The sequence below is a fragment of the Haematobia irritans genome, chromosome 4 (genome assembly GCF_050003625.1).
Source record: "Haematobia irritans isolate KBUSLIRL chromosome 4, ASM5000362v1, whole genome shotgun sequence".
Lineage (NCBI taxonomy): Eukaryota > Metazoa > Arthropoda > Insecta > Diptera > Muscidae > Haematobia > Haematobia irritans.
In genome coordinates this window covers 163,899,121-163,919,820 of record NC_134400.1, presented here as the reverse complement: position 1 = coordinate 163,919,820, position 20,700 = coordinate 163,899,121, and the positions used below count along the sequence as shown (strand labels likewise).

At 37.0% G+C, this 20,700-nt stretch overlaps 2 protein-coding genes across 4 annotated transcripts in view; one reads left to right on the top strand and one right to left on the bottom strand.

The window, feature by feature from the left end:
* Nucleotides 1-20,357, top strand: part of LOC142234478 (uncharacterized) — a 45,907-nt gene extending 25,550 nt beyond the window's left edge. Inside the window, exons 5-12 of one of the 3 annotated variants that reach the window (XM_075305630.1) lie at nt 6,165-6,290; nt 6,545-6,802; nt 15,324-16,661; nt 17,445-18,491; nt 18,588-19,378; nt 19,436-19,538; nt 19,615-19,859; nt 20,060-20,357. In XM_075305630.1, coding sequence (XP_075161745.1) covers nt 6,165-6,290; nt 6,545-6,802; nt 15,324-16,661; nt 17,445-18,491; nt 18,588-19,378; nt 19,436-19,538; nt 19,615-19,859; nt 20,060-20,170 — 4,019 coding nt within the window. In that variant the 3' untranslated portion in view covers nt 20,171-20,357. Of the gene's footprint in view, nt 1-6,164; nt 6,291-6,544; nt 6,803-15,323; nt 18,492-18,587; nt 19,379-19,435; nt 19,539-19,614; nt 19,860-20,059 lie in introns of all 3 variants that reach the window. The other 2 variants (XM_075305628.1, XM_075305629.1) reach the window with 2 other exon arrangements.
* The window catches only part of Snmp2 (Sensory neuron membrane protein 2), a 691,945-nt gene that overhangs the window by 438,829 nt on the left and 232,416 nt on the right, over nt 1-20,700 (bottom strand). The window lies entirely within an intron of this gene.

The window sequence follows — 20,700 nt, the reverse complement described above, 5'->3', positions numbered from 1 at the left end:
AAATCACAATAGGAGCAACATTCTACACACACACACCTTCAAAATGAGGGGTTTTTTAAATGCAAAATTGAAAGAAATACGTCAAGTTTATATTGACCAAATTTTGACCGTATCACCCTTTACTATACAATTATGAACTACCAAAAATGACAGATTTTTTACTGTTTGGGAGATTGGTAGAATTCCTGATATTTTGGAAGATTTTGCAAAATAGTCCTCTCCAATTATGAAATGCTTCATAAATTTTCTATAGAAATAACATTTTGACAAAATTTTCTACAGAAATAAAACCATAAGACCATATATTTACATCATGTACCAAATTTCAGCCGGCTCAGATGAAATTCGCTTCTCTTAGAGCAATCGCAAGCCAAATTTGGGGGTCAGTTTTTATGGGGGCTATACGTAAAAGTGGACCGATATGGACCAATTTTTGCAATGGTTGTTAGAGACCATATACTAACACCATGCACCAAATTTCAACCGGATCGGATAAAATTTGCTTCTCTTAGAGCAATTGCAAGCCAAAATTGGCGGTCCGTTTATATGGGGGCTAAAAGTGGACCGATATGGCCCATTTGTAATACCATCCGACCTACATAAATAACAACTACTTGTGCCAAGTTTCAAGTCGATAGCTTGTTTCGTTCGGAAGTTAGCTTGATTTCAACAGACGGACTGACGGACGGACATGCTCAGATCGACTCAGAATTTCACCACGACCCTGAATATATATACTTTATGCGGTCTTAGAGCAATATTTCGATGTGTTACAAACGGAATGACAAAGTTAATATACCCCCATCCTATGGTGGAGGGTATAAAAATATATATTTTAATATGGAACACCAGCAAGGTACATGATCAATCATCAAAACGAAGGAAATTTGGTAATATTTCAGGAAAAGAAGAGACAAATTAATATTCTCAAATAGAATTAGTGTGGCCAACTCTATGTCTATATCGGAAAAATGCAGTGTTTTTTTATCTGCCTGTCTTTCTCTTTCTTCTTTAAGTTTTTTTATGATATTTGACATAAATTGTGTGAAATATTTGTGATAAAATGTATAGGCAATAAAAAAGAATAAAAGATATAAACACCACATTTGTTGAGTATATGGAAGGAGGTGGTCACATTACGACTGATGTGTCTCAGGAACTGCTTTAGAATACCATTTCTTCTCATTTATTCCTGAAAAGCAGGACAACAGTCAGGGCATATCAGCCCATATGAAACAGTACAACCTGAATCGTCTTTTCAACCTAATCTGACCCTATGGTCAATTATTTATTTTGTCGGTGTTCTATATTTATTTGCCATTTCGTTACTATTTCTATTGCAGTTTAAGAGCATATGTTGTGGAAACAACAAGAGTAGCTTAACTTACATATTAGTGTTTATAAAGTCGCCTAAAAGTATGCAAGAAAATCTATAAACATTCTCTTTGCAGTAGGTTAACCTGTGTTAACATCCGTCGGTTGATATCACGCTAACTTATGAACGAAGCTAGCTATCGCCTTGAAACTTTACACTAGTGGTTATTATTGATGTAGGTCGAATGGTATTGCAAATGAACAATATCGGACCCTTTATGGAGGAGTGAATTTCATCCCATCCGGTTGAAATTTGGTACATGATGTCAGTATATGCCCACAACCATGTAAAATATTTGTTCATGTCACAATGAAAATGTTATCTTTCCGGAATAATAGGTTGGCTGATAAATCCCCGGTCTAACAAAGAAAAACACATTTTTTTTGTCAAAATTCGTTTTTATTATTCAACATAGTTCCCTTCAAGAGCGATACAACGATTATAACGACCTTCCAATTTTTTGATACCATTTTGGTAGTACTCCCCCGGTTTTGGCCTCAGTTTCGGCGATCACCTCTTCATTGCAGCCAAATTTTTTCCCTACGAGCATCCTTTTGAGGTCTGAGAACAAGTAAAAGTCGCTGGGGCCAGATCTGGAGAATACGGTGGGTGGGGAAGCAATTCGAAGCCCAATTCATGAATTTTTGCCATCGTTCTCAATAAATTGTGGCACGGTGCGTTGGCTTGGTGGAACAACACTTTTTATACCCTGCGCCACCTCTTTCGGGGCTCAGAATAGAACCCTATTTATTTTGGAAGAAATCGGTTCAGATTTAGATATAGCTCCCATATATATATTTCGCCCGATATGGACTTATATGGCCCCAGAAGCCAGAGTTTTACCCTAATTTGCTTAAAATTTTGCACAATAAAAACAATTAGTACTATAGTCAAGTGTGCCAAATTTTATTTAAATCGGTTCAGATTTATATATAGCTCCCATATATATCTTTCGCCCGATATGTACTAATACGGTCCCAAAAGCTAGAGTTTTACCCCAATTTGGTTGAAATTTTGCACAGGGTTGAAATCGGTCCATATTTGGATATAGGATTTGGATATATATCTTTGGCCCGATATGGATTAATACGGTCCCAGAATTCAGAGTTTTACCCCAATTTATCGAAAATTTAGATCTACAAAGTGGTACAGGGTATAATATGGTCGGCCCCTTACTTGTTTCTTCTTCATATGGGGCCGTTTTGCCGCGATTTCGACCTTCAAACGCTCCAATAATGCCATATAATAGTCACTGTTGATGGTTTTTCCCTTCTCAAGTTAATCGATAAAAATTATTCCATGCGCATCCCAAAAAACAGAGGCCATTACTTTGCCAGCGGACTTTTGAGTCTTTCCACGCTTCGGAGACAGTTCGCCGGTCGCTGTCCACTCAGCCGACTATCGATTGGACTCAGGAGTTTAGTGATGGAGCCATGTTTCATCCATTGTCACATATCGACGAAAAAGCTCGGGTGTATTACGAGTTAACAGCTGCAAACACCGCTCAGAATCATCAACACGTTGTTGTTTTTGGTCAAATGTGAGCTCGCGCGACACCCATTTTGCACAGAGCTTCCGCATATCCAAATATTGATGAATGATATGACCAACACGTTCCTTTGATATCTTTAAGGCCTCTGCTATCTCGATCAACTTCATTTTACGGTCATTCAAAATTATTTTGTGGATTTTTTTGATGTTTTCGTCGGTAACCACCTCTTTCGGGCGTCCACTGCGTTCACCGTCCTCCGTGCTCATTCCACCACGCTTGAATTTTGCATACCAATCAATTATTGTTGATTTCCCTGGGGTAGAGTCCGGAAACTCATTATCAAGCCAAGTTTTTGCTTCCACCGTATTTGTATACCCTCCACCATAGGATGGGGGTATATTAACTTTGTCATTCCGTTTGTAACACATCGAAATATTGATCTAAGACCCCATAAAGTATATATATTCTGGGTCGTGGTGAAATTCTGAGTCGATCTGAGCCTGTCCGTCCGTCCGTCCGTCTGTTGAAATCACGCTAACTTCCGAACGAAACAAGCTATCGACTTGAAACATGGCACAAGTAGTTGCTATTGATGTAGGTCGGATGGTATTGCAAATTGTATTACGTATAGCCCCCATATAAACGGACCCCCAAATTTGGCTTGAGATTGCTCTAAGAGAAGCAAATTTCATCCGATCCGGCTGAAATTTGGTACATGGTGTTATTATATGGTCTCTAACAACCATGCAAAAATTGGTCCACATCGCTCCATTATTATATATAGCCTCCATATAAACCGATCCCCTGATTTGGCTTGCGGAGCCTCTTAGAGGAGCAAAATTCATCCGATCCGGTTGAAATTTGGAACATGGTGTTAGAATGTGGTCTCTAACAAACACGCAAGAATTGGTCCATATCGGTCCATAATTATATATAGCCCCCCATATAAACCGTTCCCCAGATTTGATCTCCGGAGCCTCTTGAGGAGCAAAATTCATCCGATCCGGTAGAAATTTGCAACGTGGTGTTTGTATAAGGCCGCTAATAACCATATCAAAATTGGTCCATATCGGTCTATAGTTATATATAGCCGATCCCCAATCACACAAAAATTGGTCCATATCGGTTCATAATCATGGTTGCCACTCGAGCCAAAAATAATCTACCAAAATTTTATTTTTATAGAAAACATTGTCAAAATGTTATTTCTATAGAAAATTTTGTCAAAATTTTGTTTCTACAGAAAATTTTGTCAAAATTTTATTTCTATAGAATATTTTGACAAAATTTTTTTTCTATAGAAAATTTTGTCAAAATGTTATTTCTATAGAAATATTTTTATTATTTTATTTCTATAGAAATAGAAAATTTTGTCAAAATTTTACTTTTATAGAAAATGTTGTCAAAATTTTATTTTGACAAAATTTTGTTTCTATAGAAACTTTAAACTTAATTATATATGTATTTAATCGGTCTTTTTTAGTTTAATATATACCACGTATGGACTATGTGGTATATATTACGGTGTTAGGAAGTTTTAAGATGCCTTGCCATCGGCTTCAGTAGAAGTTTCTACGCAATCCATGGTGGTACCCTCCACCATCGGCCTGGCCGTATATACTTGTTTCCCTTCAAAAAAACAGTATTTTATCAAAACACGAAATCCCTTTTTTCCAATTTTTTCACAATAACAAAAGTTGCTTCACAAAAGACGCTCTATCTCACAAACTAAATGACTTACAGATGTCAAATTTTGACACGAATCATTTGAAGGTTGGTACTATATAAAAATAATATGCATTTAATACTAGCGACGCCATCTATGTGTCAGACAAAAATTTAAATGAATTGTTCAACTTTTATCTCTATGTCCACTTATAATCATACACATGTTGGTTTATATGGGTCCATACAACGATTATCAGATTTGACTTATTTGGCCTCACGAAATTTTGTGTTCTACGTCAATATGTTGCCCTATGATAACCATGACCATATCAGACCACATGTTAATTTACATAGACCCTATCTAAATTATCTCCAGATTTGATTTCTAGAGTTCCGTGAAAGATACGATCCGTTTGAAATAGCAAAAAAATTTTGAAGTTCTTCCAAAGGCACAACTTTAAAAGCGCTTCCAGAGGAGGCACTCCCAATGATGTTCTTTATTTTAACTACCCAGGAAGTTCTTTTCATTCAATTTTTTATAACATGTTTATTTCCATACTTTTAATGGGTATTTTTAACTTGTTTTGTTTCAAATAGGTTAAAAACTGAGTAAGAATTCATAAAATGGTACAAATCAACTTGGCCAAATAATATATCATAACCCACAATAGACCACATATCTTCAAATCGGTTAAGATATAGATATTTGAATATGGAAATATAAACCTTCATAATAACTCCAAACAAATTTGAAGGAGTTGAGTTTGTAACACAAATTTTGGTGTACATATTCGTAGTGGTGAAGGGTATAATATAGTCGGCCCCGCCTGACTTTAGACTTTACTTACTTGTTTTTATAGAAAATTTTATTTTTATAGAATATTTTGTCAACATTTTATTTTTATAGAAATTTTCTCAATATTTTATTGTTATAGAAAATTTTGTCAAAATTTTATTTTTATTGAATTTTTTTTTTTTTTTTTTTTTTTGTAGACAATTTTGTCAAAATTTTATTTTTATAGAAAATTTTGTCAAAATTTAATTTTTATAGAACATTTTCTCAACATTTTATTTCTATAGAAAATTTGGTCAACATTTTTCCAATTTTGTTTTCTTAGAGGAATGTTTCGCTAAATCTACCAAAACATGAAAAATTCTACCAATCACAATAACAGTAAACAATCTACCATTTTTTGGTAGATTGTTTAACAAATTTAGACTCGATTAAAAGTAGAAATTATGCGTTGTTTCAAGTAAAAAAGTCTTCAAAATAAAGTGTTGTTTTGTAGTGAAGATAAAAAAGTCAAGAAATTTTGAGTCGAGTTCATAAATTTTGAAAAAAAAAAATAAGAATTATTAAAGCCAAGTCGACCTTAGTTAAACAAAATTTTCTTTCATGTTAAGATACCCAATTTTAAGTCGAATCAATAAACTATAAGGACAAAACGACTTCATTGAAAAGTTTATCGGGTTTTGTACAAAGAGAAAAAAACTTATTACAGAGAAATTCGTCTTCTATTCTAAGCCAAACTCGCATTCATATTTTAAGGACTTAAAATTTTTGGTCTCACGACAATATTCCATTCAGTGTAATTAATATGCCAATTTCTTTTTAATTTTCCTCTGCAGATATTAACGAATGCAAAATAAATAACGGTGGTTGTGAACAATTTTGTCAAAATTTGCCAGGTTCTTTTAAATGCTCCTGCCAAAGTGGTCTTCAGATCAATACGCTAACGGGCAATACTTGCATTGGTAGGTTTCGAAAATTTTCTGAAGTTCAATTTTTCTTCTCATGTGGGCATATGAAAATTTCTTATTTTCTTTTATATATTTTTCTATCTCACACATGCACATACACACACCCATGCATACGTATACATTCGCCACCACCAATCATTATCACCATTACCATCAATGTTGTCGACATCACTGTGCTGTTAATTGTTCACAATTTATTTAACCATGTTGGCCATTTCACATCGTCTTCGTCCTTCGTTGGCAATTAGACATTGACGAATGCCTTTTGCGTAATGGCCATGGTCCGTGCCAGGATACTTGCCATAATCTTTGGGCTGGTTATCGTTGTAGCTGTGACAATTTGCCCGGCACCCACTTATCAATGGACAATCATACATGCCTAGATGCCGGCGAATGTTCGCTTAATAACGGCGGTTGTTCGCACATTTGCTTGTCTTCGTTAGGCCGGATATTTTGTCTATGTCCAAGCGGATATCGTATGACCGGAAATGATAAAACTTGTGAAGGTTGGTAAAGTTTTGCTATGAAAGAGGAAAACGGTTGTCGAACAAAAACAAAAATTTGGTGCCAGTTATTAAGAGGATTTGTAAGGTAACGGTTATACAATTACCAAAATCTGTGTAGAGTTGGTTAATATTTTGATGGTTTCGGGAGGATCGCAAGGAAATGAGAATAATAAAAAAATAGAATAAACAAGTATATACGACCGTCAGTTCGGCCAGGCCGAAGCTTATGTACCCTCCACCGTGGATTGCGTAGTAACTTCTTCTAAATACTGCCACCCACAATCGAATTACTTGGGTTGCGGTAACGCTTGCCAATGGCAACGTATCTTAAAATCTTCTAACACCGTTAGTTTTGTTTTGTATATAATTAAGTGTTTTGCTTTGTATATAATAAAGTGTTGCTTTGTATATAATTAAGTTTGACAAAATTTTCTATAGAAATAAAATTTTAACAAAATTTTCTATAGAAAAAAAAAATTGATAAAATGTTCTATAGAAATAAAATTTTGACAAAATTTTCTACAGAAATAAAATATTGACAACATTTTCTATAGAAATAAAGTTTTGACAAAATTTTCTATAGAAATGAAATTTTAACAAAATTTTCTATTAAAATAAAATTTTAACAAAATTTTCTATAGAAATAAATTTTTTATAAAATTTTCTATTAAAATAAAATTTTAACAAAATTTTCTATAGAAATACATTTTTTATAAAATTTTCTATTAAAATAAAATTTTAACAAAATTTTCTATAGAAATAATTTTTTTATAAAATTTTCTATAGAAATAAAATTTTGACATTTTCTATAGAAATATAGTTTTGACAAAATTTTCTATAGAAATGAAATTTTAACAAAATTTTCTATTAAAATAAAATTTTAACAAAATTTTCTATAGAAATAAATTTTTTAATAAAATTTTCTATTAAAATAAAATTTTAACAAAATTTTCAATAGAAATAAATTTTTTATAAAATTTTCTATTAAGATAAAATTTTAACAAAATTTTCTATAGAAATAAATTTTTTATAAAATTTTCTATAGAAATAAAATTTTGACAAAATTTTCAATAGAAATAAAATTTTGACAAAATTTTCTATAGAAATAAAATTTTTGTAGATTATTTTTGGCTCGAGTGGCAACCATGATTATGAACCGATAAGGACAAATTTTTGTGTGATTGGGGATCGGCTATATATAACTATGGACCGATATGGACCAATTTTGGCATGGTTGTTAGCGGTCATATACTATCGCAATGTACCAAATTTGAACCGAATCGGATCAAATTGGCTTCTCTTAGAGGCTCCGCAAGCCAAATCTGGGGATCGGTTTATATGGGGGCTATATATAATTATGGACCGATATGGACCAATTCTGGCACGGTTGTTAGAGACCATATACTAACACCATGTTCCAAATTTCAACCGGGTCGGATTAAATTGGCTTCTCTTAGAGGCTCCGCAAGCCAAATCTGGGGATCGGTTTATAAGGGGGCTATATATAATTATGAACCGATGTGGATCAATTTTTGCATGGTTGTTAGAGACCATATACCAACATCATGGGCCAAATTTCAGCCGGATCGGCTGAGATTTGTTTCTCTTTGACCCTCCGCAAGCCAAATCTGGGGATCGGGTTATATGGGGGCTATATATATTTATGGACCGATGTGGACCAATTTTTGCATGGCTATTACCATGTACCAAATTTAAGCCGGATCGGATTAAATTCGATTCTCTTTGAGGCTCCGCAAGCCAAATCTGGGAATCGGTTTATATGGGGGCTACATTATGGACCGATGTGGACCAATTTTTGCATGGCTGTTAGAGACCATATACGAACACAATGTACAAAAGGTTAGCAGGATCGGACGAAATTTGCTTCTGTTTGAGGCTCCACAAGCCAAATCTGGGAATAGGTGTATATGGGGGATATATATAATTATGAACCGATGTGGACCAATTTTTGCGTGGTTTTTAGATACCATATACCAACACTAAGTACCAAATTTCAGCCGGATCGGATGAAATATGCTTCTCTTAAAGGGTGATACGGTCAAAATTTGGTCAAGGGAAAACGCGGTGAAATCGTTTATTTAAAAAATCAAATTATTTCTTTTTCAAGTTCAATTAGTATAAAATTCAGGAAAAATATTCAGTTAGGCTTTCGCTTTTCCAAATCCGAATTGCCGGGCCTCACGCTTGACACCTGCCATCAGATTTTGTACAGCCACCTTGTCCACCTTCTTCGCCGCAGAAAGCCAGTTTGCCTTGAACTGCTGTTCGTTCTTAGCAGTTTTTTTTGGTCTTCTTTAGGTTCCGCTTGACAATAGCCCAGTATTTCTCAATTGGGCGGAGCTCTGGCGTGTTGGGAGAGTTCTTGTCCTTGGGAACCACCTGCACGTTGTTGGCGGCGTACCACTCCATGGCCTTTTTACCGTAATGGCAAGATGCCAAATCCGGCCAAAACAGTACGGAACAACCGTGTTTCTTCAGGAAAGGCAGCAGATGTTTATTCAAATACTCTTTCACGTAAATTTCTTAGTTGACAGTCCCGGAAGCTATGAAAATGCTGCTTTTCAAGCCACAGGTACAGATGGCTTGCCAAACCAGATATTTCTTTGCGAACTTTGACAGTTTTATGTGCTTGAAAATATCTGCTACTTTTCCCCTTCCTTTTGCCGTATAAAACTCCTGTCCCGGAAGCTGCTTGTAGTCGGCTTTGACGTAGGTTTCGTCGTCCATTACCACGCAGTCAAACTTCGTCAGCATCGTCGTGTACAGCCTCCGGGATCGCGCTTTGGCCGTCGTATTTTGTTTATCATCGCGATTTGGAGTCACTACCTTCTTGTAAGTCGATAGTCCGGCTCGTTTTTTGGCTCGATGCACGGTTGTAGACGATACACCCAGCTTATTTGCGGCATCTCGGAGAGAGAGATGTTAGGGTTTCACTTGAAACTACCGGCAACTCTCTTTGTTGTCTCAGCGGCTTCCGGTTTTCGATTTCCCCCCGATCCAGACTTCCTGGCTGTCGACAAATGTTCCCCAAACACTTTAATTACATTTGTAACGGTTGATTTGGCAACTTTTAGCGATTTTGCCAGCTTTGCGTGCGAGTAGCTCGGATTTTCACGATGCGCGAGCAAAATTTTGATACGCTGCTCTTCTTGCTTGGACGGCATTTTGACAACTGAAGAGTGAATTCCAAAATCAAAATAGGAGCAACATTCTACGCACGCACACCTTCAAAATTAGGGATGTTCAGGTTTTTTAAATGCAAAATTGAAAGAAATACGTCAAGTTTATATTGACCAAATTTTGACCGTATCACCCTTTAAAGGCTTCGCAAGCCAAATCTGAGGGTACGTTTATATGGGGGCTATACGTAAAAGTGGGCATATATGGCCCATTTGCAATACCATCCGACCTACATAAAAAACAACTACTTGTGCCAAGTTTCAAGTCGATAGCTTGTTTCGTTCGGAAGTTAGCGTTATTTCAACAGACGGACGGACGGACATGCTCAGATCGACTCAGAATTTCACCACGACCCAGAATATATATACTTTATGGGGTCTTAGAGCAATATTTCGATGTGATACAAACGGAATGACAAAGTTAATATACCCCCATCCAACGGTGGAGGGTGTAAAAATCCATATACAATAAAAGTTTATTTGGAAGCAAATATGTTGACCTTCTCCTAAAGATTTTTGTATTGATTCCGAGTCAAAGATGCGGCTTCTTTAAAATAAATACAGGAACCCATTTAGCTTTAAATCTAAGATCAATAAAATTGGGATACAAATTTAATTTATCGATTTTTCAGTCTCTTTTTGGCGATATTCTAATAAAGCTATTCACGTACAAATAAATGCCAGTTAAAAATCCAGATTATAAGAGATACTACAAAGTAAAAAATATTCTCTTACTTCCAAAAAATTTTAAACCAAAAATGCAAAAATCTTAAAATAAATCTTGGCTTAGGTTTGAAGCATTTTTATTTTAAATCAAAAGATTCAATGTATCGGATTATAAACCGATCACCAGATTTGACCTACGGTGCTTTTTGGAGAAGCAAAATTCATCCGATCTGGTTGAAATTTGGTACGTGGTGGTAGTATATGATATTTAACAACCATGCCAAAAGGGGTCCATATCAGTCCACACCATGTCTAGCTAGGTCCATATCGGTCTATAGTTATATATAGCCCTCAGATAAATCGATCCCCAATCACACAAAAATTGGTCCATATCAAGTTCATAATTGTATATAGCCCCCATATAAACTCATCCCCAGATTTGACCTCCGGTGCCTTTTGGAGAAGCAAAATTCATCCGATCTGGTTGAAATTTGGTACGTGGTGGTAGTATATTGTCTCTAACAACCATGCCAAAATTGGTCCATAATTATATATAGGCCCCATATAAACCAATCCCGAGATTTGGTTTTGGAGCCTCTTAGAGGAGCAAATTTCATCCGAGTCAGTTGAAATTTGATACATTGTGCTGGTATATGGCCGTTAACAACCATGCCTAGCTACGTCCATATCGGTCTATAATTATATATAGCCCTCAGATAAGTCGATCCCCAATCACACAAAAATTGGTCCATATCAAGTTCATAATTGTATGTTATATAGCCCCCATATAAGCGACCCCCATATTTCAATTCTGGCTCTCTACGTACCGTGCAAAAGTCCATATCGATTCGTAATTATTTGTAGACTTACCTATACATATCTCTTTTGTCTAATATATACCACGTATGGACTAACTCACAATTTAGAAAGCGATGTTAAGAAGTTTTAAGATACCACAACCCAAATAATTCGATTGTGGGTGACAGTCTTTTGTAGAAGTTTCTACTCAATCCATGGTGGAGGGTACATAAGATTCTACCTGGCCGAACTTACGGCCGTAACATATATACTTGTTTTAATTTAATTTAGTATGGCTCCCCGATAAAAGGGATGTACAAATTATGATGTTACATTATATTTATTGAAAACTTAAGTAGATATAAATCTCGCATTCTCAACTTCAAACTATTGGCATTTTGCATCGTTTATAATGTTCATGCAAGCTTTCGTTGCATCAGTGACTATATAAATAGTTTTGACAATTTTTAATTAGTATGGAAGTTGGTTCTAATAATTAAAAAAGTGAATTTTTAAAATTCACTCTTATTTAAGTAGTGGTTTTTCTTCGCTGTCAGTTTCTGCAGAAATTTGTGGAAGGCTAATATGAGCATGAGCGTGTACAGATTGTCACGTTTACTGCACTATCGAGTAGGACATAGTAATTTTGGCTTGAAGTCTTCTTCTGAAATGAGGCTACTGGCTTCTACTTTTTTTAAATCTGTTTATAATTTTATGAACATTCCGGAGAACTAAAACTTTTTCGAACATACCATCATCTTGGATATCATCGAATTCGGTGCCCAGGCGACGCGACTGAAGTATTTTCAATTTGCGACGTTTGTTACTTACGACGTTTACAATTTTGCGACAGTCGCAAACCTAAACAAGTATATAAGGCCGTAAGTTCGGCCAGGCTGAAGCTTATGTACCCTCCATCATGGATTGCGTAGAAACTTCTTCTAAACACTGCCATCCACAATCGAATTACTTATGTTGCGGTAACGCTTGCCGATGGGAAGGTATCTTAAAACCTCCTAACACCATCTTCTAAATTGTATGTAAGTCCATACGTGGTATATATTAAATCAAAAAAGATCGATCCATTACGTATATAATTCAGTTTGACAAAGTAGACATAAAATTTTGACAAAATTTTCTACAGAAATAAAATTTTAACAAAATTTTCTATAGAAATAAAATTTTCACAACATTTTCTATAGAAATAAAAATTTTGACAAAATTTTCTATAGAAAGAAAATTTTGACAAAAATTTCTACAGAAATAAAATTTTAACAAAATTTTCTATAGAAATAAACTTTTGACAAAATTTTCTGTAGAAATAAAATCTTGGTAGATTATTTTTGGCTCGAGTGGCAACCATGATTATGAACCGAATAAAATTTGAACAAAATTTTCTATAGAAATAAAATTTTGACAAAATTTTCTATAGAAATAAAATTTTGACTATGATGAAAATTTTATTATGAACCGAATAAAATTTTAACAAAATTTTCTCTACAAAGAAAATTTTGACAAAATTTTCTATAGAAATAAAATTTTGACAAAAATTTCTATAGAAATAAAATTTGGAAGATTATTTTTGGCTCTAGTGGCAACCATGATTATGAACCGATATGGAAAAATTTTTGTGTGATTGGACCAATTTTGGTATGGTTGTTAGCGACCATATACTAACACCACGTTCCACGTTCCGATATGGACCAATTCTGACACGGTTGTTAAAGATCATATACTAACACCATGTTCCTAATTACAACCGGATTGGATGAAATTTGCTTCTCTTGGAGACTTCGCAAGCCAAATCTGGGGATCTGTTTATATGAGGGCTATATATAATTATGAACCGATGTGGAGCAATTTTTGCATGGTTGTTAGAGACCATATACCAACATCATGTACCAAATTTCAGGCGGATCGGATGAAATTTGCTTCTCTTTTAGGCTCCGCAAGCCAAATCTGGGGATCGGTTTATATGGGGGCTATATATAATTATGGACCGATGTGGACAAATTTCAGCCGGATCGGATGAAATATGCTTCCGTTAGAGGCTCCACAAGCTAAATCTGTGGGTCCCTTTATATGGGGGCTATACGTAAAAGTGGACCGATATGGCCCAATACCATTCGACCTACATCGATAACAACTACTTGTGCCAAGTTTCAAGTCGATAGCTTGTTTCGTTCGGAAGTTAGCGTGATTTCAACAGATTGACGGACGGACGGACATGCTTAGATCGACTCAGAATTTCACCACGACCCATAATATATATACTTTATGGGGTCTTAGAGCAATATTTCGATGTGTTACAAACGGAATGACAAAGTTAATATACCCCCATCCTATGATGGAGGGTATCAAAAATATTTGTTTGTAGTAAAATTTTATTGTTTTTGTCGAAATTTTGCACAGCCCAATCAATTTTCCATTTTTTAAGTATGTCTAAAACATTTTATGAACTAAATGTGAATATGAAGTTCAATGACCGTATGACCAAACCATGACCAAAAACCAGTAAGAATGAACTACAGTATGGTTAAAGTAGTCATGATTTGGCGCCAATGATTTTCTTCTTTATTTTTCGTTCACTTATTCTCCTTTGAGAGGGTAAAATTTCGTGAGTTGTAGTTAAAAAGTACACCAAGGCATTAAATGTTCCTCGTTTTAAAAACGGTTTTTGTGGAAATCTCAAAATGTGAAGTATAATTTAGTTCAATTTTCACACGACGTAGTTCATTCTTGCTTGCTATAAAATTGTTTTCTTTTTTCTGTGTAATTCTCATAACTGTTTTTTGTTTCTTTCTTTCTTGAGTTCTAGTTGCCAATCGAAGGTGTAAATTTTCAGCTGACCTCTTTGGCAAGTAAGCCCGATCATTTTGTTTGTTCACAAACTCCTCAATAATAAATAATAAGAGGAAAACAAACTCGATAACTTACCACTTTTGTGCAAGCGAACTCTTTTTGTGCATCGCTTAACTGTAACACTTTTTCGAACTTCAATGGATTTAAATCAAGCTCATTTTTCAATATATCAAAGATATATCAGTTCTAGCGATATGATCATCTCACGGGCAAGTTTTCTACCATTGCGGCATGGAGTTTGATCTTCACATTTCGGATCATTTCTTTTAAACTCATATCGAGATCGAACTTGTCTCAGATACCTATTTGCTACCTACCCATTCAATTGAAAATTGATATACGAAATAGGTTTATGCTCTTTATGGGTCTGCACCTGATCCTACACTGAAAAAACAGTGAACCCACCAGGAAAGAAAATTTTAGTTAATTGTTGAAAAATTTGATTAATTGTAGAAAATTTTAACTAAACAGTATTATAAACGCAGATGTCGCTCCGATTTCGCAAAAACAAGTAAAAAATTTTCGACAAATTTGAGAAGATTTATCAGACAAAATTATTATTTTTCACTTATTAAAGAAAATTTCGTAGTTTGAACGAAAAAATTGGAGTTCAAAATTGCAAAAATGTCTTTAGTGCCATACGAAGTTCATGATGGACGCATTATTGGTAAAATTTACAAATATTAAGGAATTCTGAACTATTTTGTGGGAGACACGAATTTAGTTCAACTTTATACTTCAATTGTGTATAATTTTTTCTTCTGCTTTAGTTAAGTTAACTTACGTACGCAAAAAATTGTTAATGGCATGGAAACTTTCTTAAAACGTAATAATTCCATGAACTAAAAGAGAATTAAATCAGCTTTAGTGAAATATAGGGTTCACTTTTTTTTGAGTGTAAAATTATCCATTAAATCCAATTAGAAGTCCCACAAATAGAAAAACTTTTTAAATGGTGTTGCTGAAATAATTTTCCATTCCATTCCTCATTTTAGATATCAATGAATGTGAATTGCCGGAAGTCATTGAGGAATGTTCGAATGGCTGTGAAAACACTCCAGGCTCTTATCGCTGTGTTAACTCACCTAACAATAATGAAGGTACCAATGAAACTGAGGTGATTGGTGAAGAGCATTCAGATACCCATGATGAACACGAAGAAAGTTCTGAACCCGGCTCAGTGCCCGCTACCCAAGAATGCGAACCTGGATTCAAAGCCCTCAACGGTCAGTGTGTGGATGTGGATGAATGTGCCGAGGGTACAAGCGGTTGTCAGATGTGTGTCAATACTGAAGGCAGCTTCGAGTGTACATGCCCAGCCGGCTATGATTTGGCCGAGGACGAGCGAACTTGTGTAGACATTGATGAGTGTTCCATTGTGGCCGAGGAGGAGGAATATGGGGCGGCCTATAAAATATGTTCCCATTATTGTGAAAATACCCAGGGCTCATTCCGATGCTATTGCCCATCTATGATGCATTTGAGTGAGGATGGTCGCACATGCACCACGGATACATGTGCCGATTTGGAGAATCCTATTTTGAATAGAACTCGTTGCTCCTATCAATGTGAAGATTTACCAACAGGAGGCTTTGAGTGTACATGTCCGCCAGGATATGCATTGGTCAATGGCTATACCTGCGTTGAGAGTCAAACTGCTTGTGAGCGTGAAAATGGTGCAGCTTTATGTGCTCCAGGTAGCTGCAATGAAGCCCAAAATGAATTCGGTTTTATGTGCCTTTGTCCTGCGGGTTATCGTGAGGAGAGCAATCGCTGTGTAGACATCGATGAATGCATGGAGGGAGGCCATTTGTGCTCCCATCAATGTTTAAATTCCCAAGGAGGTTATCAATGCCAATGTCCCGAAGGTTATTTCCTTCCTGAGGGTAATGACCACCAATGTGTGGATATTAATGAATGCCAGGTGCAACCAGATCTCTGTGGCCTTCTGAAGTGTGTGAATTTACCGGGACTCTTCAATTGTGTATGTGAAGATGGCTCGGAACCAAATGCCGAGGGTATTTGTGAGTCATTGGGTAACGTTAACGATCCTTGTAGCGAAAATCGTTGCTCTCATGAGTGTCTACCTCAGGGTGATAGTTTCCGTTGTGAATGTCCTGGCAATTTGGTATTGGATGACTCGCAGTTGAATTGTGTGGAATCGGATTTGTGTGCGGTCAATAAGAATGGCTGTGATCACATTTGCCACGGAAATGGCGAATGCTCCTGTGAAGAGGGCTTCATCTTGGATGTCAATGGCAAATCTTGCTTGGACATTGATGAGTGTCAGATCAATAATGGTGGTTGCCACCAATTGTGTACCAATGTAGCAGGTGGGTTTACATGTTCATGTCATCCAGGTTTTGAATTCCTCAATGGTCCTCTCAAGGATTATTGCTTTGATATCGATGAGTGTGCTCTTAGCTTGCACAATTGCCAACCGGAGATGACTTGTGAAAATCTTAATGGGTCCTTCACATGTCTATGTCCCAAAGGCTATGCTTTGGGTTTAGCCCTAAATATCATTCCATTACCATTCGATCAACGGCTAGAGGAAAATTCCCATCATTACCATTTGTATAATACCTCGTATTCGGTCAGTCCATTATCATATGCGTCATCATCATCATCGTCATTCCTATCACCCGAATCTCAGTCATCTTCACAATCATGCTTAGACATCGATGAATGTTCCATAGAGAATGGTGGTTGTACTCATTTTTGTATGAATCTCCCGGGATCGTATGAGTGCTCCTGTCCTCCGGGCCATTTGCTATCAGATGCTGATAATAAAACCTGCATACTGGTGGATCTCTGCCTAAAGGATAATGGTGGCTGTTCTCATGCCTGTCATTCAGCCAATGGTCAAGTGGAGTGTTCTTGTCCAAGGGGTTATCATTTGGATTCAGCAAATGGCCAATTGTGTTTGGACAATGATGAGTGTTTAATTTCAAATGGCGGTTGCGATCACCAATGCTTGAACACCATAGGCAGTTATTCATGTTCATGTCACGAAGGCTTCATTCTATCATCCAATGGTCATGCTTGCTTGGACATCGATGAGTGTCTCATTGAGGGCTATGCAAATTGTAGCTTCATCTGTGTAAATCTTTTAGGGTCTTATGCCTGTGCTTGTGAGGCAGGTTTCGAGTTGGCCGGCGATGAGAAGACTTGCTTGGATATCGATGAATGTGCTAAGGGCAAACATGATTGCTCCCATGGTTGTGTGAATGTCGACGGCGGATATAAATGCTCATGTCCCAGTGGCTATTATTTGGGTGAGACCCAAACGGCATGTGTGGATCTTAATGAGTGTGATGCATCTGACCATGGATGCAGTCATGATTGTTACAATACCATGGGTTCCTATTTGTGTGCTTGTCCTGAGGGTTTCACTCTCGGCCAGGATGAGAAAACCTGCCTTAACTCTAAGTGTTCAGAGAATAATGGGGGCTGCTCCCACATGTGTGATCCCAGCCAAGGCTGTTCTTGCCCCACAGGTATGATTTTGGATAAGGATGGTAAGACTTGTGTGGATGTCGATGAATGTTTGGTGAACAATGGTGGTTGCTCATTTAAATGTCGCAATCTTCCTGGCTCCTACGAATGTACGTGTCCTGATGGCTCCAAACCCCAGAACCCAGGAGATCCATGTCCCATTACATGTCCAGCGGGTTACACTTTCGGACGTAATGATCCCAGCCAATGTGAAGATATTGATGAATGTTCCCTTCCGGGAGTTTGCCAATATCAATGCCGCAATACCAATGGCTCCTATGAGTGTTTGTGTCCCAAGGGCTATCGTTTGGAGAATGGGCGCGATTGTGCTGACATAGATGAATGCCTGGACAATAATGGAGGTTGTGTGGGCGGTGAATGTTTCAATCACAATGGAGGTTTTGAATGTCGCTGTCCCTTGGGCCAACGTTTGGGGGCTGATCGTAGAACTTGCCAAATTGTTCAAGAAATGCGTGACCACTGTCAACCCTTGGAAGCTCCTGCCAATGGGGCCATCCATTGTACCAAATATCGCCATAAGAAGAAACGTTTCTACAATACCCGCTGCAAGGTTTGGTGTAATCCTGGTTTCGAACTTCAAGGTCCCTCTCATCGCCATTGCAATGCCTCTGGGCAATGGGACCTCCATGAGAGTGTGTGTTTGCGTAAGTAAAGAGGACTTGAAAGGCCTGCTCTTCTTTGTGATTTCATTGAGATTGAGGTGTTTTTGCTATCGTTTTGTTCTTTTTTTCTGTTTGCAGCAATGACGTGTCCCCAAATGCCTTTGCCCCAACATGGTATCATTTCACCGGCATCCTGTACATTTGGTAAAATCAGTGTGGGTGAACAATGCCATCTTAAATGTAATGCTGGCCATGTGCCAGCTGGAGCAGCAGTAGCTGTCTGCACATCCCATAAGCAATGGTCGTATAATGGAACATTTGATTGCATGCCAATGGCAACAGCGGCTGCGGCGCCCGGTGTTGTTGATCCGCGTCTGGGTGTATCAAATGGTTTCACACCTATGGCATTGCCAAGTATGCCCACCTACCCAGCTGCAATGCCAAATAGTAATACAGTGCCGACAACCTTCAATGCTCGTCCTGATTTCGGTTTCCAAGTAACACCATATGCTGGTGGTGTTGGTGGCATTCGTGTTGGTGTCCAAAGGCCTTTTATCAAATGCCCTCGAAATACCACAGTATTCCTTGCTCCCAACGAGCGTACAACTCACATCATCTTGCAAAAGCCCATAACGAATTTGGATTATCGTTACATTGAGTCATCACCAGCCTGGACAAAGGATTTGCAAGCCCATTTAGGTGAAGGAACTTATGTTGTGGTATTCCGTGGTCATGATCCCATAACAGGTCGCAAGGCTCGTTGTAAGACAGTGATAAATGTACGTCATGCCAATGGTCTAACAGTAGATTTTTGTACACCCTCATTTGAGGTGACCATGGGAGAGCATCAAATGTATAGGTCCGTTGTATGGGAGGAGCCACGATTCACCAGTAAATATGGACCCTTAAAGAAGGTCTATAAGTCAAGGGTAAGCTGGGCGAGAGATAGGACAAAGCATAGTAAATTGAATTGACTTTACTTTTAGCTGCCTGGAGAACTTTTTGGATTGGGTGCCCATTCCGTGTATTATGAAGCCACTAATGAAGATGGTCTTTCGGCCAAATGTGAATTTCAAATTTATGTCAAGGGTAAGTTCACCTCATCTTTAAATATTGGTCTATCAGTGATGAACGAAAAACAACAATTTCTCTTTTCCATTTACAGCCTCTGGGGCCTCATCATCCTCTCTGAATCCTTCAGTTATATCAAACAATATCGACAACGGCAATCATATACCAGTACATCCTAAAGTTCCCTCCTATCGTCCTGGACCCATTTTCAATACTCCCATTTTGAGTCCACCTCCATTGCCTAGACCTAGCGTTGTTAATGCTCCCCTATTGGCCGGCCATGAATCGTTCATTGTATGTCCTGGCAAGCAGCCCATGAAGATTACTAGTGCTCAAGCTGTAAGTTACTTTTGGCCTGAATGGCTTATACGCATCTATGCATCACAAGCAAATGCAAGAGCCTAGCTCAAAAAAATATAAAAAACGCCCCGAAATATGCGCATTCCGAAGATCATTAAACCATTAGCTTTTCTGCTTGGCTAAAATTGTGCTTCCCGTCTTCAGTCTTTACCTTCATTTATTTCCATGTTCTATTCCAGATTGATTTATCACCAAATTGCATTATTAAGAACGTTCGAATTAATCCCTTCCGTCAGTTTATGTCGCAACGTACCATGCCTCGGTTATGGTCTACATATGGTAATTTTTAGGTTAAACTAATTTTCGAATGTAATCACACCCCAGTAATTGTATCTCTAAGATTTTAAGTTCTTTTTTTTACGAATTTTATCATTATTATTTTTTAATGTTATGATCATTCAATTTGCATTTGTATAAATGTAGAATTTAAAATAGAATCATCTTTATATTGTAATAAAGTAATCCCCTGAAACGAAATGTGAAAAAATTGGTTTTATTTAAAATGGGCTATGATATGGACGAAATCCTAAAATAAACCTCGTCGCATTTTGGCCGCACCTTCTGCCATCGAAGATCTGGCATAACGAAATATATTTAATCCTAAGATCTGTTAATTAGGATCGGATGGAATTTACTCATCCACGATGTTTCGGATTTCAAAAATGGGGATCGGTGTATATTGGGGGGGGGGAGGGTGCTAAATAAAGGGTGATTCTTTTGAGGTTAGGATTTTCATGCATTAGTATTTGACAGATCACGTGGGATTTCAGACATGGTGTCAAAGAGAAAGATGCTCAGTATGCTTTGACATTTCATCATG